Below are 22,647 nucleotides of genomic sequence, written 5' to 3' on the forward strand. Positions count from 1 at the left end.
TAATGTCGGGGGTTTAAATGGAGAGAAAATGTTTTGAGAAACGATGTACAAATGCGCTTTACACAATTGATGTGTGTATGGATTGGGATAACAGTTGCATGAGCCCCTAATAAAATGTTAAAAGAAACAAAAACAAAAGCAAAACAAAAAAAAGCAAAAACAACAACAAAAATACAATCTTATATCTTTTTTTTTCTTTTGTGTGTGTGTGTATGTGTTTTTGTTTTGTTTTTTTAAACATTTCAAGCAAAAAAAAAAAAAGAAACCAGGAGGGGAAGGGGAAGGTGGTGGGAGAAAAGGGGAAATGATCACAATGATCTACCTATAACCCCCTCCCAGGGGGATAGACAACAGAAAAGTGGGTGAAAGATAAATTATCAAGGGTTCATTAGGGAGAGTGGGGAAGCGGGGGGGAAAATGAGCTGATACCAAGGACTCACATAGAAAGCAAATATTTTGAGAATGATGATGGCAACATTTGTACAAATGTGCTTGATACAATGGATGTGTATATGGGTTGTGGTAAGAGCTGTAAGAGCTCCCAATAAAATGATTAAAAAAGCAAACAAAAACTATCTGAGTGCGATTCCCATCTCCAGCACTCAGAGCCAGAGAGAACTTCATATAGTTTACATTTCAAGTACATATACAGAAAAGTCACATGACCATTAAGCCAACTCTCACTCTACACTGTGCCTTTCTCTCAGGAAATACAAAGAACCCAGTGGTGTGGTCAAGTGTTGGACTGCTAACTGCAAGGTCAACAGTTCAAAACCACTAGCCGCTCTGTGGGAGAGAGACCAGTCATTCTACTTCTGTAAAGAATTACAGTCTCGGAAAGTCAAGAGGCGGGTTGACTTCAACCCGATGGCAGAAAGATCAGGTTGTCACTTACTCTGCCGTCTCCCTTGGATGGGGGTGACGGGATTAAGGGCTGCCAGGACGGAAGGGTTACTTAAGGCTCCGAGAAGCCTTGGTGTGGTGACAACTGTGAGATCTGCAGCCAAGAGAATCTTGGTTATAATGAAAAAAAACAACCCAAAGCACCAAGGAACCATACCTCCGTTCTGACAAAGGGACCCTAGAGGACAAAGGAGAACTGCCCCCTGGGGTTTCCAAGGTTGTGACCTTAGTTACGGGGAGAGGAAAGCTATTGATGTATTTATATTCCAGAGTGAAAAAACACCCCTATCGGCCCAATCCATTCTGATTCCTTTGAGAATTCAGAGAGGCCGTAGGTAGGAAGAGTTATGAGGCTTCTTTTCACTCTTGCCAGCGCAGGAGGACTGGGTGAAAGGAGGCCCAGGTTGGGGCCGAGCATCAAAATGAAGGCACGCATGCCCCACTCAGGCCGCTGAAGGTTGAGCTGGAGAAAGGGGACGCACTGGGCTCCACAGACAACGTGCCCGGAAACTTGAGTCAGCAGGCTCCTCAAAATCAACTATACCCTTGTGAAAGGACGTTTGGGGTTTGGGGTTTCCTAGGAAGACTTTCGCCGTGATAGGTATGCCTGCTCAAGGACACAAAGAAAGAGCTATCTGGTGCCTATCAGGACGCCCACCGCGTTTCCCCTGCTCTGTGTAGACTGGGTCCATGCCCCCAGGCTCCTGTGGCCTGCCACTTCTCTGAGTCGTGAGGACAGCAACTAGCTCAGACCCAACAAAGGCCCAACCCAAGACGGTGACCGGGGGACCCGGGTGAGCGCAGCCAGGCTTCGGGGGGCATCAGCCAGCCCCTCTCTAGGAGTCTCCCTGGGCTGCTCGCTCCCTGATCTGAGAAACTCAGCTTGGGTGCCTGCCTCTCCAACTAGAGGGCAGAGCATGGCTTTCCCATAGCGTTTGAGTTTCAAGTCCTCTATACAGGAGAGGCCTCGAATTTAATGCACAAGTTGCAAGCCCAGATTTCTAAATCATGAGCGAGAGATTCTGAGTCAGCAGGTAGTCAGCAGACACCCGAGACTCGCCCTTCTCCAATCACTTCTCACAAAAGGAGGCCCTAGGCTCCATCCAGGTTTATGAGGAAGGACCTGAGCACAGGGTGGCGGGTTGTATGCGTGTCTCGCCCTTCACACCTCTCACTTCCCCTCTAATCTGGTTGACAGGTAGGTCCCTGAGCAGTACTGTGAACCGGTGAAGAACAAAGTCTTCTACTTACTAACTGTCTGATGCCAGGTGCCTTACAATACAGTTATTTTGGTTATACAATGGAGATAAACATATTGACCTCACTGAGTACCATGTATGCGTTTGTAAAGCACTTAGCCCAGAGCCTAGCACATAACTGTTTCTATTTCTTTTTCATCGTAGTCATTTATTATCCTAATTCTGAGTTTGAGGTTCCCTTTCTACAGGGACCTCTTGTTGTTATGCGACGGTTCTGACCCACAGCCACCCTATACACAACAGGAAACAAGACTGCCCAGTCCTGCTCCATCTTCACAATGGTGCCATGCTTGAGCCACTGTTGCAGCCACTGTGGCACTCCATCTCCTTGAGGGCCTTCCTCTTTCGCTGCCCTTCCACTTTACCAAGCACGATTGTCTTTCTCTGAGTACTGGTCTCTCCTGACAACATGCCCAAAGTACGTAAGGTACACAATAACACAGCAATACACAAGGTACCACAGCAAGACAAACTGACGGCTAAGTGTGTGTGTGTGTCTGTGTGTTGGGGGGGGGGGTGACCTCTTCCTAGAGGAGTCCTGGAGGAAACACCTAGCTCCCCGAGAAGAGGTGTGAAGGTTCTCACCCTTGGAGTGGTCAGGGAAGGCAATGCTTCCCCCCTGGATCCTTTCTGCTCAAGGTACCCAGCCGCTCTTGGATGCTCTCTGGGGACTTTTGGGCTGAGGACAGGATGATGAACTCAGGGGTCACCTTCGAGTGTCACAGAAGGCCTGAGCAGAACAGACAGGCTGGACTTGTGTCAAAGAGCTCCAGTGACACTCCTAACACATCAACAACTCTTTGTAAGATGACTGAACTACTGAATTGCATGATAGGTGAACTGCATGCCAATAAAATTATTAAAAGGACCCCAAAACCAAACTCAAAGTTAACTCTTCAAGCATCAGTTTGTGAGAGATAGGTAATGCTGCCACTGCGCTGAGTGGGCATAAAGCAACGCAGCTACCATCTGCAGTGCGGTCTGTTTTCTGAGACTTCTGCACAAAGCCAACCAACAAACAGATCCACGGACCCCAGCCAAAGAGCCAAAACGGGATCCGCGGGGAGTCGGCAGACCATGTAAGTTGTTAAACAACTTACAACTTCTCAGAGTTGTCTCTCATAGTTAAAGGGTTAGAAATGATCAGTACAGAGGCATTAAAGGAGGATAAATTCAGTGGATTACTTTTGTCTCAATCGACAATGGTACCTCGTCATGCCCATCCCGATTCAGGAAGAAGCTGGAAAGCACGTTAGGTTGCCCTCGCCGCACTTGGTGAGGCTGCTATGAAGCATGCCTAATTGTTCCTGGGCCACACCTGGGTGAAGCTCCGCTCTTCTGCCCACGAGATGCTCTGCATCTGCTTCATGGGAGTGTGCAGGAAAAGGCATGGCCGTTGCTCTTTTTTTTTTTAACCACCTCCTTGCTCTTCTGAGAACAGTTGCTGTAGACTAATGGCAAAACTGACTGTGCTGAACTGTGGGTGAAAGACTGGTGACAGATTGCAGTCACTTTAATTCAGAAGGAGAACACTGGGAGCCCTGGGGATGCCAAACGAAGCCTCTGGCCCCCAGTGACTTTGTGCTTCGCTGGAAACCACCATGGATTTTCCGTTTAAGGACAAAGGCTAAGGGGCACGTGACTATTTATTCCATATCCTTCACGAAGAACTAGCTCTTTTTCTCTCCTCCCAGCTCCGTGGAAAACATTCTAATTTCCCTATTCTATAAACATACAAATATAATTGTAAAATGACATCATTCTGTTTTCATTTAATTACCCCTGAAATGCTTTCTATTTAATATTCATTACTCAAAAGCTAATTTAAAAGAGAAAGAGATGCCACTTATTCAAAAAGATGTACTGTCATTCACAGCAATAGTTATCTAATATACAGAAGTTAATAAAGCAGATTAATCTACAAGTCCCTTTAAGCCATTCTTGAGTTTGGAACAACTGCCTCTTTGACCTTTCACCTTCATGCTGTGCACCAGTAGCAGGTGCCAGCTGTACAGAAATTATGGCTGCCGCGTTTAGACGCAAAATCTTTTCTTACTTTGCTTCTGACCAGCAGCTGACCCTGTAGGAGTGATTGTTTCTGGTGCCGGCCTAAAGGCTACATAAACCAGTAGCAGATAAACAAAAGGCTGCATATACCAGCTGCCTTGCCTAAGGGTACTGTCCTAGACCGACACCTCCACTCCTTCTCTGCGTCCCAAATTGCCCCTTGTTTGTTTTCATACATGCATTTTACCCTGCTTTGTGTGTGTGTGCATGTGTGCAAGGAGGGGGTGGGTGGGAGATGGCCCCTTGCATCCAACCACAAAAAAGGCCCCCAACTCGCCTCCCCCTCAAACTTGACTTTTGCGTGTTCTGTGTCAAACTGTGCCATTATGGTGCTAATCTAGGCCTGATTTAGCAACTTTAATAAGAGGCTAAACCCTCATGTAATTAGATAATAAAATTTTATTATGCATTTTAATATTAAAAGTCTTAAAATCAAACTCTTCAAATCATGCACGGGTACAAAACTAAGGTACTTAAATATCACAGGCCCAGAAAATGGGTGCCTGAACAAGCACACTGCGGCTCATTTTTCATTTTCAGAAATGTAAACACGGAATTCCTGTGTGGTGGCGGCGAGGGCTTCGGCACTCTTAATTACGTGCAGGAGAGAATGAATCTGCTCGGGAAGACGGCGCTGCACCATTCCGGCAACAGCATGAGATGGCTCTGACAGTGATTTCTTGGATACAAATTACACAAGTAGAAAACCAATCCCCATAATGATTAAATGCAGTTATGTACATAAGAGAATACCAGTGCAAATGGTAACACATTTAAATGGTTTTCCTTCATTAAAAAAATTATATATGATATTAAACCATCAATCAATGCTGAGGCACAGGAGTTTAAATGTACTGTCACTGGTTGAAATAAATGGCTTGGAGACTGGATTCTGGCTCACTCAATATGGTGTCTTGGCTGTTGCTTAGTCACCCAACTCTCTGCTGGTTTGGGCTACATCTGGTGGCTTTCCATCCCTTTCAATTAAGAAGGCACGCTATGCTGTCCATGGATCACATGGGTACACGGTGCCGAGAGGCAGGAGAACACATGTCCTGGAGAGAGGCGCAGAACACCAGCTTCACTGGCCGCGTGAGCCCCGGGGACAGCACTGGGGTACCCTTCTCTCCTCCCACACGCTTGGGAGATTCCTGGTGAAATGTCAGCCGGGCTATTGTCGGGTGTGATGAGACAGTCCTGTCTCGCATTAGCGTTTGGTTTATTATGGAGTAGCAAAGGTCCATTCTAGACCTGCTACCCAAAGCCACTGCCTGACGACTCTCCTTCTGAAAACGGATTCCTGATTCGGTGTGCTTTGCAGACAGCCGCTGCCCTCTGTAAAAATCGTTATTCTTAGGGCCAGAACATTACTTTGTTGGCCTGTAGCGCAAGAAGAGAGTTCCATTTTAATTGGCTTTTCCCTTTTAAAGTACATGGTTTTTTGGGTTACAGTTGAAAAAGTTATTCCACAAGTATGTTTATCATACATGAAAAACAATTCAAAACAGAAAAGGGTAATAAGTTAATTGAGGATCTGACTAGAATCAACCTTCTAAAGATGGATGGACACAAATAATTTTAAAATTGTGAACATTAGCTTCTTAAACAGATCTTTACAGGGGATAAAATATTCTCTGTTCTTAACGAGTTTTTACTGCCTTCTGGACGTTTACCACCAGGCTGCTATACGTTTTCACTTTTTCCCATTGGTAGTCTTTCTGATTTGATCCCTAGCAATTCAATTGTATATGTGTACACACACACACACACACACACACACACACACACACACCCTTAACCTTGAATTTTTATCTCAAACAAACCTGGTTATTTTAAGGAAGGAAAAAGTTTGGAAGATGGTGTTTCAAAACCTCAAAGCCTGTTATTATATTACTTTTTAATTTTTAAAAACCATTTAATTGGGTGCTCTTACACTATTCTATCAATTGTATCAAGCACATTTGTGCATATGCTGCCATCATTTGCAAAACATTTTCTACTTGAGCCCTTGGTATCAGCTCCTCTTTTTCACCCTCCCACCCTTGTGAATCCTTGATCAATCATACACTGTTGTTATTATTATCTTGTGTCTTATACGGTCTGTTGTCCCCCTTCACCCACATTTCTGTTATTCGTTCCCTTCAGTATGTTATTATGCAAAGAGTCAACTGAAAATGTGAGATGGTGCCCCTTTTAGGTTTCTAGAGAGACCATAACTAGGAAGTTATTGTGTGCACGAGTGAAGCAACCACGTTTTAAAAACAAGTCAAAAGTAGAGGGGAAATAAGAATACTGCCATAGCAGTACTCAGCCCCACACCTGCCAGAGATCCACCCCAGGGGTCAGGCGCTGGGAGTCCCCTTTGCTCTGAAGTGCCAGGAAGTTACATGACGCAGAGGTGGCCAACTGGGAGCCGGGCTTACATGGGGGTGCTTCAAAAAGCACATGGATAACCCAGGTACCTTTGAATTCCAGTTTTCCATACATTTTTTGAAGACCCCTTCATAGAGTACTTTTTATTTTCCTTTGAACTTTTAATCAGTGACAATATTTTAAAATCTGGTTATCTCATTAATCTCTCTAGCAATACTGTTTTACATCTTCTTAGAAGGCAGCAGAGAGTCAAGGCTGCCCCCTTCAGTCAGAGATGTGTTCTCAACTTCAGGTTCTTCCAAGTCTACCTGATTCATCATGGTACTCTCCCTGTGATGCCCTGTGGAATGGCCAGGAGAGGGAGGTGACTTTCGGAGGAAGCTAGGTGCCAGAGGCTCAGTGGCCCATGGGAGAGGCCCTTAGGAACAACTGCGAACACTACTACCCAGGCTCACTCCCAGGAGCTTCTTTTAGAAAAGGGCTCTCTCATGGCTTGCAAGTGGTGTTCTACAGGGACGAGGGGCTGATGGGAAGCACATGCCATAGTCCTGAGCTTCAGTCTGCAGCTGCCATACTGATGCGGGCCTACAGCAATCAGGCGAACGTAAGCCTCAAGAGCTACTTCAGAGGAAAGTCACAAAAGAGTATTATGAGGCAGTTAACTTATTTGCCTCTGACCTCCTGATGGATGCATCTCCTGCTAATGTGTGTACCTCACTGCTGGCTCGAGAATGAACGAGCAGGGATGTAGAAGAGAGCAGGCGCTCTGGCTCCGCCACGGAGAGCCACAGGGCATTTTCTGCACCAGCTGGCAGAGCAACCTCCCGCGCCCTTGCTCGCTGCCTCCTTGGGTCACTGCCCATCTGTCTCGTCCTGTCGGCAGCACAAAGTTGGGGGATAGGGTGACTCTTCTAAATCACTCTACCCCAAAGATGGCCCCAGTGGGACTTACTGAAAGCTCAACTTGCCTCACTGGTAGTGCTCAAAACATACATGCATTTTCAGATTAGCACCCACCAAACAAACGGAAGGGGCAGAAAGCTTTGTAGTTAAGCATGTGAACTCGAGTTAAATAGACCTGGGCTGCAAGTTTAGTTTTTCCACGAACTACTTGACCTTGTGAGAGTTACTTAGTCTTTCTGTGCCTGTTTTGTATTTTTTGTTTTTGTTTTGTTTTGTATTTTTTTAATCTGAAAAATGACAGTACTTCAGCTTCCTAAACTGTGGTGATTAAATCCATTTATGCACATTACAAAAAGAGCTCAGGTAGTGCTTGCACCGAGGAAGCAATTAAAATTTGGCAGTATGATATTTCCTTATTTTATGTATATATGTACATACATGTGTATGTATGTGCATTTGTGCACCCACACATAAATATATATATGAGTCGTGGTGCACTGGGTTAAGCAGGAGAGAGATGAGATTGTCCACTCCTGCAAAAATTTACAGTCTCAGAGACCCATGGGAGCAGCTCTACCAGGTCTTGGGGAATCAAGTGGATGACAGCGTTTTTAAAATTCTACGTATGTGTGTGTACAGCAAGGGACCCTGGGCTTGACAGTAGGGTGCTAACCTCAAGGTCAACAGCTCAGGGCCACTAACCGCTTTTCAGTAGAAAGATGAGGTGGTCTGCTCCATGTTTGACAGCCACAGGATCACTAGAACCTGGAACTGGCTTGGTGGCAATAGGTTTCAGGCGTTACTTCTCTCTGTCTCTTCTTTTTTTAAAGAGTTGGGATTGACTTGAAGGTAGTGGGTCTGATATAAGTGGGTGTGTTTGTGTGCTATGTATGCATGTGTGTGAGAGATACATGCATCATTTGCTGTGAAGACGACCAAGACTGAGGCAGCATGTGCAATAAAAAACCGATTTGTCATGAAATTCACGCTCCGGTTTTCCTTTTGAAGCACCTAGTGACATATTCCTGGCTTCTCCCTTTTAAGTCCACGCCTTCCTTGGATGCAGTTGTGAATATTCTTTTAGCTTGTGTTTCTGATATCAATCTATTGTCATAGTTTTGATCATTAAGTTGCAAATCAACTGGACTGAGCTAATGGGTTACAGGGAGGGCAGAGTTTCTATTTAAGGATCACGAGAAATGTCTTTATTATTAGCACTGGCAAATCTGGCTAATTTTTTTATGAGGATAAGAGATGTGAATAGATTCATCTGCTTAAGTGTTCTGCATGGTGAGCAGCTTGCTGAGGTTCTCCTGGCTGAAGTCTCACCATCGGTTAAATACACGACTGCACTTTCTCCTACTTAGTATTATGGAATGGACTCTTCAGTATGAAAGATGTCTTGTATAGTATGTCAAAATGTTGAGCAATCTCGTTTCAATCTAAACACAGGAATGAAAAAAGAGCAGATGATTTCCCTTTTGCTGTAATTCACTTTGGGACGCATGTCATGAAGAGCACTATACAAAAGCAATTCTCATTGATTGACTGACGGATTGAGGAAAAGGGCGAATGTTCTCTCGGCTTATGTCCCTTCTGAAGTATGATTCTTATAGCTTCTGACAGCTCTTCACAATTTGTAGTTAAATGCCATGTTAGCAAAAAAAAGAGAGAATGAGAATAATAATTATTTGAGTTTTTAGTGCAGCTGGCTTGAGCCAAGTAGATAAACAGCTGAAGGGTGAGTAAATTCAAACCTCAATGTTCCAATTCCTATGCTCATTGTATGCCGTTTTTGGAAACCATAATTGCTAAAAGTACCTCATTAATAAGTTTGCTGCATAACAGAATCAATATTATGGACACACCCGGCTTTCTTGTTCTACTTCTGTGGCATGCATTACTCCTTTTTAGAGAAACCCCTTTCCACTGAGATTCTGGGCTAGAGCAGCATTCTGCATTAGCGTCCTTAGAATCTCAGAAAAGCGTTTGCTGTATCTCTCAAACACACTTCCAGTTCTAGGGCATATTCTCCTTAATTTAGCTCAGTTGGGCAAACCTTTCACTCTGGAATAGAAATAAAGGGATGCTGGTCTCTGGGTTATAGATGCAAACACTTACCATGACCCACGACGGAAAACTTTTCACAGAAATGTGACCTCTGAAATTATGGTGCCTGTTACTATTGGTTTGCTCTTACAAGTCTAGCCTATCCTCCGAATGACATGACAAGGCTTGGGGAGTCTCTTCCCTGTCTGTGTCACTGGGAGCTACTGCACAGTCAAGTCAAAGCAATGCTGCTGAGAAATCTAGCTCTAACTTGAAATAGATGAAGCTCAGTGCCATGGGTCTTCAAACGGACCAGATTTTACTGCTTTTAAAGCCGGATTTGTTTGTGAGACATGGACGACGGCTGATTGGGAGAATGTTTTTGTGTAAACATCTAAGATGAAAAGCCACGTCCAAGTGCGAGGCACTTAAATGTCTTTCCCAGGCTGTTGCACACAAGCCCCAAACCCCTTTCTACAGGTTCATGGCTGGTTTACTATGGAAACTTGAGGAGATCACTTCTGCAATTTGGAAACGACACTCTCTTCATGCAATTAGGCCTCCGGCAAAATAGGTCCAGGTTGAGAGGGGTGGGGGCTGGGACCCGCTCAAACTAGTAAATAATTGCAGTATCATTGCATCAGTTTAGTTTAAAGAGCTGACAAACCCTCTCTAAACTCCGGGCACAATTAGTCATTAGGGTCTAGTTTTTCAGCGCTGTTAAGCAATTTGTAACCTCTTCCTTTTAATAGGGTTAGGCATTACTTAACCGACACAGATGCCTTGGAAACCGAAACCTCGAGCTAGGAGGCAGCACCCTTGTTCATTACCTTCTGTGATAGGCAAATCCTCGATAAAAACAGCACTTAATGGGCAACCAATGAATAATCAATGGCTTACTTTTCATCTGAGAGTGAAAATGAGAATAATCTAATACAGAGTCCCTCTGGCAAGCGGACGAATCTTGGGTTCTGCTGCTCTTCAGGGCTGATTTATAAGGTCTGGATAAGCTGGTGTAAACAGATGATCAATGGGCCCCATCCCTGCTCATAATAACCCCCAACTGGCCCACTCCCTCTTTTCCAAGTCCATCCCTCCAGGCTATTAGCTCTGTCCGGCTAATTCTTCCCACTACTCCTGCCTGCTGCTTTCACTCCGGCCATCCGTTCAGTCCAGCCGACTCAGAAGTAATTTTATACGCAGCAGAGAGCGGGTGGAATTGATTTTTCACTCAGTGCACAGTTCCCATCTGAATAATTATCAATTTTACTGCCTCATAAAGGGAAGAGTCAAAATTTCAAATCAATTCAAAAGAGCTTTTGAGACGATAGAAACTGTGCATAAGAATAGAGGTCAAAGTTGTCAGTGACCTAAGGAGATGATGTCAGGTATTACTCTACCCAACAGTTGACATCAGAGGCACTCCAGATGATCTAACCTAGTGCTAATGCAAATCATATTCATGCTGACTACCAGAGACCAGTCATTCATATTTGAAACAATCCAAATAAATAGAATGTATTCCACTGTTAATAAGGATATAGCACTACTTAGTCACATGCTGTAAAGTGAAGGATTACCAAGTCATATTAACACAGGAACTAAGGACTTAAACCAACAAAGGCAGGGCAACTCTGAGTGAAGACAAGCCTGACCATCTCTTGCGCAACCACACTGCTTGCTCCGCACAGTCTGCTGGTATTTGGTCCAGGACCACAGTCTCATTGATTTTTGCTAAAATTTTCTACCATCTTAAAAGTTTCTGCCCAAGTTGACAGGGCACTACTGTGATTATTGCTGAGAGTGCTGGCAGGAGGGACTGGGTGGTGAGCTTGCTGCTTGCCATGGTGGGTGGGGGCTGGGTCTGACCCTGGCCATGAGTAGTTCTTGTCTCCAGTGGTCCTTACTCTTCCCCACGCCACAACACTTGAGGGCTATGACTGGTGGCCACTGCAGGGGGCAGGGTAGGAAGAGGGCAGGACGGGTGAACCCAAATCTTAATAGCATGCCTGTTTGAGCAGGTCTTCCGGGTGAATCTCAGCTGATTTCCTCAGCAACTACGGTATATCCTTGAGAACCAACAGTGTAAGTGACAAGGACATGGGCCTTTGATTCAGACAGCCACTGGTTCATATCCCACTTCATTCTCTTCCAGTTGAATCTCTCAACACCTCAATTTACGCATCCACAAAATGGGAACGATTATATTTATAGTTCAGGACGCTTGTGGGACCAAAATGAGAAAATCCTGTGATAGTCCCCTTCCTCCAATGTCACTCACACGTGCATCCCTATGAACTCACTGCCCTCAAGTCCACCCTGGCTCAGTGACCCTCCGGGGCAGAGGACAACTTCCCCTCAGGGTTTCCGAGACTCTCAATCTTTACAGTGGTAGAAAGCCTCATCTTTCTCACGCAGAGCAGCTGGTGGTTTTGAACTGCTGACCTTGCAGTTAGCAGACTAACTCCACCAGGGCTCTGTTATCCATATACGATTATATTATAATGAAATCATCAGTCAGCTGGCCAGTTACTTGTCTTTCTGGCTTACCTGAAAAGATATTTGTTAAGGAAAAAGGGCATGTCTATTAGTCTTCATGGTTCTTGCACATTGTACATTGTAAGTCCTCAATAAACACAAGTTACCTTTCTCTTCCTTGACTGTACAGCCAACTTGTCATAACACAGTTCCAGGGTCATAGTTACAGCCTATTTTTACCCTTGCTTCACATCATCTAAATTGCCTCTACCTCCACAGAAAAGAACCAAGTAAGGGAAACATGATCACAAATGAGTCAAAAATGACATTGCCGTCCCATTTTATTATTGTTATTTCTCTACACAGCGTGACATTTTTCTGATTGCAGGTGATATATAAGATGGTGAATGATCATGTAGTGAGACACTGTTTAATCAATTTGTGGATATGATTTGGCAAAGAAAAAAAATAACTTAAAAGTGTGAGGACATATTCTTCCAAATCTAGTGGAATTAAAATAATATAGTGATGGTATCTTCACAGAAAAACTCTATTATCTTAAAAATATTTCCCACATATATTCACATTTTTTAATGCAAGCTATTACTATGGTTTTTAGAAATATTTTTTCCTAATTAACTTTAGCATATTGTTGTTGTGGTTAGGTGCCATCAGTCGGTTCCAACCCATAGCGACCCTATGCACATCAGAAGGAAACACTGCACGGTCCTGGGCCAGCCTCACATCAGTCACTTAGAAAACATTGCAACAGAAAGACATCACAGTTTGGGTTCTTATTAGTTAGACGCGCTTATAAGAACCCTATCTAACAGATCAGAACGTTGACTTACTCTGAAAATGGGATCGTACCAACTATGACGCGACGAATGAAGAGTTTCTAGCACAGGGCAGAGCCCAGGAACACACCAGAGTATTCACACAGCAAAAGAGGATGGCAGTGCCAGACGCATTAGGAGGAGATCAGAGGTTGACTGGTGGTAGTTCCAGGTTGACCCTGTGTTTCTCTGAAAAAGCTATTCTATCTTTCTGAGTGCTAGCTTTGTGGAGGTGAAGCACCACCTAGAGCTCTGGACGTGATCCAGAGGCAGCACACGCCTCTACTTTCAGCAGCAGTGTTACTTGTGAATGAATTATTAGTCATGGGCCAGGTTCGTGTCTGGGAGGCCAAGGCTCTTTAACCCGGTGACCCACCACCAGTTACCTGCTGCAGAACATCTGGGTTTTGCTGCATAAAATGTAAGAGTCTATGCCCGGCCTGCGTGGTCTCTCTGCTTCGGAGTGGCTTCTTGCCCTCTTTGGCTAGGTGCTTGAAGAGGTAGGTGACGATGTAGTCTAAACTGGTGCAGCAGCTGGAGGAGACAACTGTATCTGCACAAACAACAATTGAGAATTCAAAGGTTTTCACACTACAAGGAACATTCTTTGACGGTGAAAAGAAACGACAGGAGGGGGCCACATTGACACCCCCCTCCGCCCCATTCCAGTAAGGAGGAGAATCTATCTCTACACTAGTCCAAGGCCAAGAGCCGTAAGGCAGAAGTCACAGACATGCCTCTAGCCTCCATCCTCCTTCTACTTTATTCTGACACCAACCATTCCTCCCACAGACTCGACTTCTCTGCTGGATTCCAATGGCCACACAGAACTCAGAGGATACTTAGGATTATGAGGTTTTATTACGGAAATCAAGAGATTATCACAAGTCAGGATCATAAAATATTAAGGATACAATCTCTAGTCCAGAGGAGCACCTTTCTTCAGCCAGCAGCCATGCTTCTCTGGCCCTTGGCTTTCATGATCTCCTGGCCTCTACTCTGTCCTGTGGGCAGGGAAGCCTGCCCACTGTTCTGTCTCTGCACGGCCACTCCTCCGAGCTCGGCCAGGTCAGGCAGGGATCTTGAAAGGATGTGCTCTGCTGGTGGTTCCTCTTCCTTGACAGTCCCAGGAATTCTCTCTTCCTGCTTTTGGGATGCTTCAATATTACAGACAGAGGAAAGGGCAAAACTGGACAATCTCAGAGTTAGAGTCCCCTACACCTGGTTTGCATGGTCCCACCCAATGATTCGGTGGGAGTTAAGACAGAAGTGGATGGAAGAGTCCTAATTTCAGCATGTTGATTTCACCACAGTCAACCAAAGGTGGTTACCAAAGGTGGAAGGGGAAGCAGGGGAGAGGAAGTCGCAGGGTTGGTGTGTCAACACTTAGTCCAATTACCTAATGGAGCATGCGAAAAACCAACCCACCCCATGATCCTTTCATTCTATTTTCCCACCAACTTACTGTAGTTCCCCTGTACGTACTTAATGGTAACTGCTGCGGTATCATCAGGGGCTGAATGAAGGTCCAAAAGAGTCTCAGAAAACCCTGGAGCTATGAGGTCTTTAAGAGAGATTTCTTTTTCCTTAATACTACGGTTTGTGAGGACAAGAGGGCTGGGCTACTTTGTGAAAAGAAGGAGCAGGAGATAACTGAGTGCTGAGGAACCCACACAGGCCTGGGAGTCAAGATGTAGACTTTTAGAGCCTGATTGCTTTTCTGTTTTACATTTATTCCTTTGAAGTCCCAATCATGAAAGTAAACAGATTAAGTAACTTAACATCTACAAGAGGAAGCGAGCAGGAAATAGATATGACTGCCCTCACTGTGAAGAGCAATATGCTATCAATCATACAAAAATTATAAAGACTTCATGTAGCTTTGGCGACCACATGCCATGCAGGTTGCATTAAAAGGTCTAATCCACTGAGTCAGCTGTGAAAAAGCCAGGTAAACAATTTAGACCTGAAGGTTGGAGCATATATCCTTGCAATAAAAGCAAGAAGAAGAGCTTCCATTAGAGCTGATTTATGGTTAGGGGCTTTGAAAAGGATAAATGTTATTTCAGGGTAGACTTAAGACAGTGGAATCACCAGGATCAGGGGACATCTGGTGAAAACCAGAATGCATAGTACTAAGGAATATCTATCATTATTGGCTTTCCTTATTTGCAGCTCAAGTTACTGTGCTACATTCAAGTAAGGAAATTTTCCTGATATCAAAGAATGGGCAGAAGTCATGAATGTTCATGTTTTGTTCTAGATCTTGGTGTTTAGAATCCTTTACAGAGAATTCCAGTCATTACTTAGGTAATTTTGAGAATAATTTTTAAGCCTACCAGGCACTTTGCCCTCTCTAGCAACTTGTTTGGCACTGAAAAAAACCACGTGCTCTTTCCCTCCTGCAACCAGGCTCCAGAGGAAGTGCATGCATCATTAATAGGCCTCCAGCTCACCGAGACCCATCATAGAGAGCGGTTCTGAAAAGTTAACTATGTAGGAAAGAGTTGCTTAACTGAGAGGCAGGAAAAACGAGAAGTTGGCTGAGCAGGAATTTGGCTTTGGCTCAAAACCTTCTCCGTGCAGAAGAAAGGAGGAGAAAGCTTTTGGAAAGAGATGGTCTGAAGGGCCATTTCAGAAGTGAATGGGTGAGGCGGTCATTTTTAGAAACAGGTGGATCTAGGTTTGAATCTATTTTTGAGATGTCTGACTTCACTGTGCTTCCATTTACACCGCAGTGAATGTACTTAGCACTACCTACTTTGCAAGATGTGGGAAAACAAGATGTTGTGTGTCCCGGAGTGCCCGACTCACCATGCTGCTGTTAGTTGCAGCTGAGTTGGCTCACAGTGGCCCTACGTCCAACAGAATGAAACACTGCCCAGAACCCCGTCATCCTCACAACTGGTATGTACCTGCTGTGTGGATCTTTCTCACGGAGAGTCTTTGTTTTTGCTGACCCTCTGCTTTACCAAGCCTGACGTCCTTTCCACTGATTGATCCCTCCTGATATGTGTCCCAAGAAGTGAGAAGAGTCTCCTTATCCTTGCTTCTACAGAGCATTCTGGCAGTACCTCCCTCCAAGAGTGATCTGTTCGCTCTCCTGGCAGTTCATGGCATAGTCAGTGTCCTTTGCCAACACCGTAATTACAATGTGTTCGTTCTTCCTCAACCTTCCTTTCACTATCTGGCTTTCTCATGCTTTACCAAGTGACAATGGAGACTTGGGCTTGGGTCAGGTGCACCCAGTCATCAAAGCGATATCTTTTAAAAAAAGATTTAAAAGAGGTCTTTTGCCCAGTGCAATATGTCATTTAATTTCTTGATTGCTGCTTCCATGAGTGTTCATTGTTCCTCTAAGTAATGTGAAATCCTTGACAACTTCCATTTTTGTTGGCCTCCTTGTAAGAATGGTAGTTCTCTTGATGTTCAGGTGTAACCCGTACTGAAGGCTGGAGTCTTTGACTTTCATCAGTAAGTGCATCAAATCAGCTTCCTTTTCCACGGCAGGTTTTTCAATTGCCACTTTCCCCTGGATATTGCAGTCCCTTAAACACCAGGACTGACTATCTCACTGCCTCAGCTCCATTGCCTTCTCACCTTTGCAGTATTATCTTTGGTGGCAGAAACACATGTACCAGGTCTAAATATTTCCTGAATATTTTACTCCCACATTACATTCGTATCACACACACCATTCACTTACACACTGCGTTCAAAATAATAACATATCCTCTTCTAATCTTTACATGTGCTGCATTAATCATAAACGTCACGAAGGAAGAGTTGGCAGTCTCTGGTTAGTTCAACTTTTTGGTTGCCCTTTACCTTTCCTTGTTGAACATCATGTTATCTGTTCCTTCTGCTTAGAACGTTCTCCTAGCAGCTCCCAGCGACGGACAACCTGCAGAACCCCCGGTGACTACTTTTACCCAGGCTCTGCACCCACTGCTCTACTTTAATCCCTGCTTAACAATCATTGTTGCTTGGTATTTCCATACTTGTGTGCTTATTTACTACTTACCTCTCCCAGCTAGAATGCGGCAATCACAGGAACACACACAGCACACACCTTGTTTGTTCTGTGCCCTTTTGCACCATCTCAAGGTCTAGAATGGTACGTGGCACATAATATGTGCACGATGGTTAATTGTTGAATAAATGAATTGAGAACTATCACTAATTAAGAGTAGCTTTTTGTAAGCCTTGTGCTGAGTTTCTTTGTGTAAGAGTATGGGTGATTAAAGACCCCAAAATATAATCTCTTTTGCCCTTCACCTTCCTCTTTTCCCATCTTAAGAACTGACCTGAAATTACAGCGCTAATGAACGATGATTAATTAGACCATATTTTGTAGCATGGTAAGCATATTAGGCTCGTTACTACTCTTACTAGTGATTCATATTTTCTATACAGTACTCCCTCTCACTTTTCCTATTGAGACTTCAATAAAAATAAAGCCTGCTTGTAACCCAAACAATACCTATAAAAAGCTTCTTGGCAAATTTATCATTGCTGGAAAAAGAGAAACCCAAGTGGCTACTTTCAACACTGCCCCTAAATTTTTTTTATTAAACACACTGGGCATTATCAATCTGCTAGAGTTGTCCTATGGCTTTACGGAGGTACTAAAAAAAATGGAATTTTTATTTGCAATGCTGTGTTTTTTTTTGTTACAAACAACCTTATCACCGTCAAAGTACTCTCCATTACACTTACTACATTTACCAAATCTGCAATTCCATTCTTGGAAACATTTTTCAAACTCATCTGTTTGGATGGCTGACAGCACCTCCCTCATTTTTTTTCCTTCACCTCTTCTGTGTTGTCAAATCTCTGTCTTTTCATGTTTCTCTTCATTTGTGGAAACAAAAAGAAGTTGATGGAGCGAGGTCAGGTGAGTAAGGTGTGTGGGGCAAGAGAGCCATCCTGAGTTGTTTTGCCCAAAAAGGGTACACTGAGATCATTGTGTGAGCAGGTGCTTTGTCCTGGTGGCAAAACCAGCCCCCAGCCTGCAACAAATCAGGCCTTTTTTGTCACACATGGTTACCCAATCTTTTCAGAACCTCTAAATAGAAAGCTTGATTAACAGTCTGACCTGGTGGAATGAATTCCAAATGTCCTACGAGTTGACATTTTCATCTGTTCAGGAAGTTGACAGATGTCCAGAATGAGGTTTGTCATCAATTGACATTTTGCCTTTTTTGAAATGAGAAAACCACGTGTACACTTGAGGTTGTTTTTTTTTCTGTGCTCAACATCTCAACAGTTTCTGTGTAATTTTTCCCGAGCAGGAAACAAAATTTCTCTTAAATTGGCTATCACAAAGAACCAAGGTTCCAGCAAAACTGCTTTTACAAAAAAATTCACTCTGATCAGTGAGAGAGAACCTTCCCAGGCGATGCCACTGGATGCACTAACTCAGAGCGAGTTACTGGATGCTTGCCTAGTGGGAAAAATGCATACCACCAAGTGGAGTTTTTCCCTTTTTTTTTTTTTGGGCACCCCTCGTTAATAACAATACAAGGGACTTAAACAATTCATGGAAATGTTGAATTAAAAGATACTGGAATTTTTCCATAAACTTTTTGAAGCCTTCTTATGAGAGGCTGTTGTTCTACCAGCAACAAAACTGGGACTTTTATGCGGTGGTCCTAGGGTGATGTGGTAGAGAGAAATGGGTTTGGGTCAGAAAGGGCTCTTCAATCAGGCACATAATGGTAGTATCATCTTAGGCACGTTGTTTCACTTTTCTGAGCCACAGCGCACTCACCTGCATGCACCTCGAGAAATACCTAATCAATGCTCTCGGTAAACAGTTATTGCGCACTTGCTAGATATGAAGCACTTGTGACTTAGACACGGTTCCTCTCCTTGAGAAGCCTGCCATCAAGGAAGAAATGAGGACACATCGAGCTATTCGAGCACCGAAGCCAGTTTGGGAAGGCAGGGTGGCTCTGAGATGGAGATAAGTCAAAGAGACACATGCCACCCCCAGTGCCAGCACAGGTGTAACAGTGACACAGTGAGGAAGCGGCAGCACCCGGACTTACATCCAAGGAGCATTCCCAGCACAATGCCGTCTTGTCAAAAATCCCCAAAGCCTTCTTAAGAATGTAGATTCTTTGAGCAACAACAAACTCCTCAGCAAGACTATGATGTGAGATAAAAGAATGTAAGGCCAAACTGTAATAGTAAAAGACAACAAGACTTCTACCTCTGTCCATCAAGGATTAACTGCAACGAGAATTGCTCTCCTGTCAAAAACAACTAGAAAATAGGACAAAATATATGAAACAACGGTTTTCAATTATTGGACAACAAGCAGCGCAGGACTATTAAACCAGAGAAGAGGGAAACAAATGAGGTAATACTTACGGCTGCTCAAGCTTACTGCCTAGAGGCAGCTTCCAGGCTGCAGGCCAAGAAGAGAAGACCCAGACATGAACAGACACTTCACCAAAGAAGACATTCAGGCAGCCAACAAATACATGAAGAGATGCTTGTGATCACTGGCTATTAGAGAGATGCAAATCAAAATAAGATATCATCTCACCCAGGCGATAATAGCAATAGCAATGATAAAAACAAACAGGCAGGCAGACAGAAAACAAAACCACCCAGAAAAAAAGTGATGGTGAGGGTGTGGGGAGATTGGAACTCTCGGACAATGCTCGTGGGACAGTAAAAAGGTACTTATTATAGAAACGAATATGACACTTTCTTAAAAAGTTAGAAATTGAAGTTATCATATGATCCAGCAGTATTCCTAGGTATATATATCCTCAAGAAATAAGAGGCGTGCCATCAGTTAGATATACACACATAGCTATGTTTGCTTACCATAGTATTATTCACAATAACACAGAGATAGAAACAATTTAAGTATCCACCAATGGATGAATGGATAAGCAACTATGGTACATACACACAATGGAATACTATGCAACATTAAAGAGTAACAATCAATCTGCAAAACATCTCACAATATGGATGCACCATATTATGCTGAGTGAAAGAAGTCAATCACAGAAGAACATACACTGGACGAGATCACGAATATAAAAAGTCCAGAAAAAGTTTACACACGAAGTACAGTCAGACTGCTCCTTAAAGGAAAGGACAATGAAACTTGGTCTCACATACTTTGGACATGTTATCAAGAGAGCTCAATCCCCGGAGAAGGACATCATGCTTGATAAAATCAAAGGGCAGCAAAGGATGAAGAAGGACCTTGATGAGCTGCAGTTAACACAATGGCTGCAATAATGGTCAAACATTAAATAAGAAACTCTTACTCCACTGATTACCGCCGCCCCACCCCCAAAGTTTACATACGAAATGTTTTTTGATGAGGGAAAGGTTACTAGGGATAGGAGGGAGTGAGGGTTAAAATTACAAACTAGATAGTAGATCTGCATTAACTAGAGTAAAGGGGAAGGGGATATACAGGTAGGGGGAGGTCAGCACAACATGACCAAGGCAAAGAAAGGCACTGGGAGGTCCACAAGAGCAGAAGACACCAATGGCAACTATTGTTACCCACACAATCCTGCAATAACAGTAATATCAAACAATAATTATTTGTGGATATACATGTATAATCTGAACAGGCAAGGGACGATGTGGAGAGTACACCGCCCCCCCCCCCAATTTCTACATACTTCCTTGTACATATCCAGATATGTAGTAGAGCACACAAAGGGCAAAGTTATGCAGATTTCTAGCCCTACGTGCATACCGTGAGGAACTGAGCCCCTGAGCGTCAAGGTTTAGGACCACAGTCCTAGGGGATATCTACATTAGCGGGCAGAATAGTGTCCAGAAAGACTTCAATGTTCTACATTCTATTTTGGTGAACAGCAAATGGGATTGAAAACAGTTGTTGGTCTATCCTCAGAAATTGTGTTCTTTCAAGAACTATCTATCTGGGATGGAATTAACAGCAATAGCTGGAAAGGTTAGCTAGCAATTTGAAAGGGTTGTGCATTATGTTGAGAAGAACATTTGTTTACTACATCCCCTTACAGAAGGGTCGCGGGGAGGAGATGAGCCAGTCAGGGTGCAGTGTAGCAATGATGAAACATACAACTTTCCTCTAGTTCCTAAATGCTTCCTCCCCCCCCACCCCCCACCCCACTATCATGATCCCAATTCTACCTCACAAATCCGGCTAGACCAGAGGATGTACACTGGTACAGATAGGAACTGGAAACACAGGGAATCCAGGGCAGCTGATCCCTTCAGGACTAGTGGTGAGAGTGGTGATACTGGGAGGGTGGGGTCAAAAAAAGAAAAGAAAACAGTTGTCTGTGACTATTTAAGATACAAACTATTGGTCTCTACCCATTTGGGGCAAAGAAGAGTGAAGGAAATCAAAGGCTCGAGCAATCAGTCACAGGTCTAGTGGCCCCACAAATCACAGCCTCCACAAGCCCAAGATCAGAACTAGTTATGTCTGGCCACTGCTAACTCCACAACCACTCTGATCATAATCACAATAGGCAAAATGACTAAAAATAAGAAACAAAACCCCACCTGACCCAAACCATGACCATATGCATTTCAATAGCCTCATTTGCATGTGAAAGCTGAATAATGAATATGGAAGGACACAGAAGAATCGATACATTTGAATTATGGTGTTGGCAAAGAATACTGAAAGTACCATGGACTAACAGAACAAACAGATCTATCTTGGAAGAAGTACAGCCACAACATCCCTTAGAATTGAGGAGGTTGAGGCTTTGTCTGACATAATTTAGACATGTGACCGGGAGGAAACAGGTCCTGGAACTGGACATCAAGCACGGTAAAGCAGTTGTTACTAGATACCATCAAGTCAGCTCTGACTCTGAGGAATTTATGTACCACAGAACATTGCCCATCCCTGTACCATCCTCACACTTGTTATTGAAGTAGAGGGTCAGCAAAAAAAAAAAAAAAAGAAAAAAAGGAGACCCTCAACTAGATGGATCAACACAGTGGCTGCAACAACGGGCTCAACCATACCAATCGTGAGAATGGCACAGGACAGGGCACAGTTTCCTCTGTTGCACCCAGTGTCCCTAAGGGTCAGAACTGGCTTGGTGGCGTTTCACCACCACAACAAAAAAGGGCTGCAAATTGAAAACGGAACCTAGACCAATGAGATAAAGAGAAAATAAGTAACAATACTGGATATTTAAGCATACTGATAGTTACATTAATCATAAGTGGTTGAAACACTAATGAAACAGATTGTCAGATTTTATACGAAGGTATAGCCCAACTATATGCTATGTTTTAGGCAAGTATGTCCATGTTCTAGTCATCAGAATTCATGAATATGCCATGTTAGGTGGGAAAGGGAACTTGGAGTTACTAATCTGTTGTTCTAAAATAGATTATCGGGGATTATCTGAGTGGGTTCTCTGTAGTCACAAGAGTCTTTAAAAACTGAAGATCAGACCTTGAAGTTAAACCCCAAACGATAAGGGCCATCAATGAGGGAATTGGGACCAACTTGAGAACTTTGGCACAGGGAATACATAGGCTATCAGAAATAGGGAAGGACACAAACACAGAGGAGGCACAAATTGACAAATGGGATATACTGAAGATAAAACACCTGTGTACATCGAAAGAATTCACCAAGAGTATTAAGAGAGGCCATGGACTGGGAAAACATCTTTAGCAATGACACATCAGACAAAGGCCTTGTTACTAAAATCTACAATACTCTGTTAGCTTCCAAAAAGAAAAAAACTAAATGCCCACTTGAGAGGTGGGCAAAGGAC

At 43.7% G+C, this 22,647-nt stretch overlaps 1 protein-coding gene across 1 annotated transcript in view; it reads right to left on the reverse strand.

Moving 5' to 3' along the window:
- RANBP17 (RAN binding protein 17) overlaps positions 1 to 22,647 on the reverse strand; it is a 403,303-nt gene that overhangs the window by 20,828 nt on the left and 359,828 nt on the right. The window contains exon 24 of the mRNA XM_004697128.2: positions 13,255 to 13,421. Within this exon, the coding sequence (XP_004697185.2) occupies positions 13,255 to 13,421 (167 nt within the window). The remainder of the gene's footprint in view (positions 1 to 13,254; positions 13,422 to 22,647) is intronic.

This window comes from Echinops telfairi, unplaced genomic scaffold (genome assembly GCF_000313985.2).
Source record: "Echinops telfairi isolate 266 unplaced genomic scaffold, ASM31398v2 ScPeMD7_7469;HRSCAF=8507_0, whole genome shotgun sequence".
NCBI classification, from domain to species: Eukaryota; Metazoa; Chordata; class Mammalia; order Afrosoricida; family Tenrecidae; genus Echinops; species Echinops telfairi.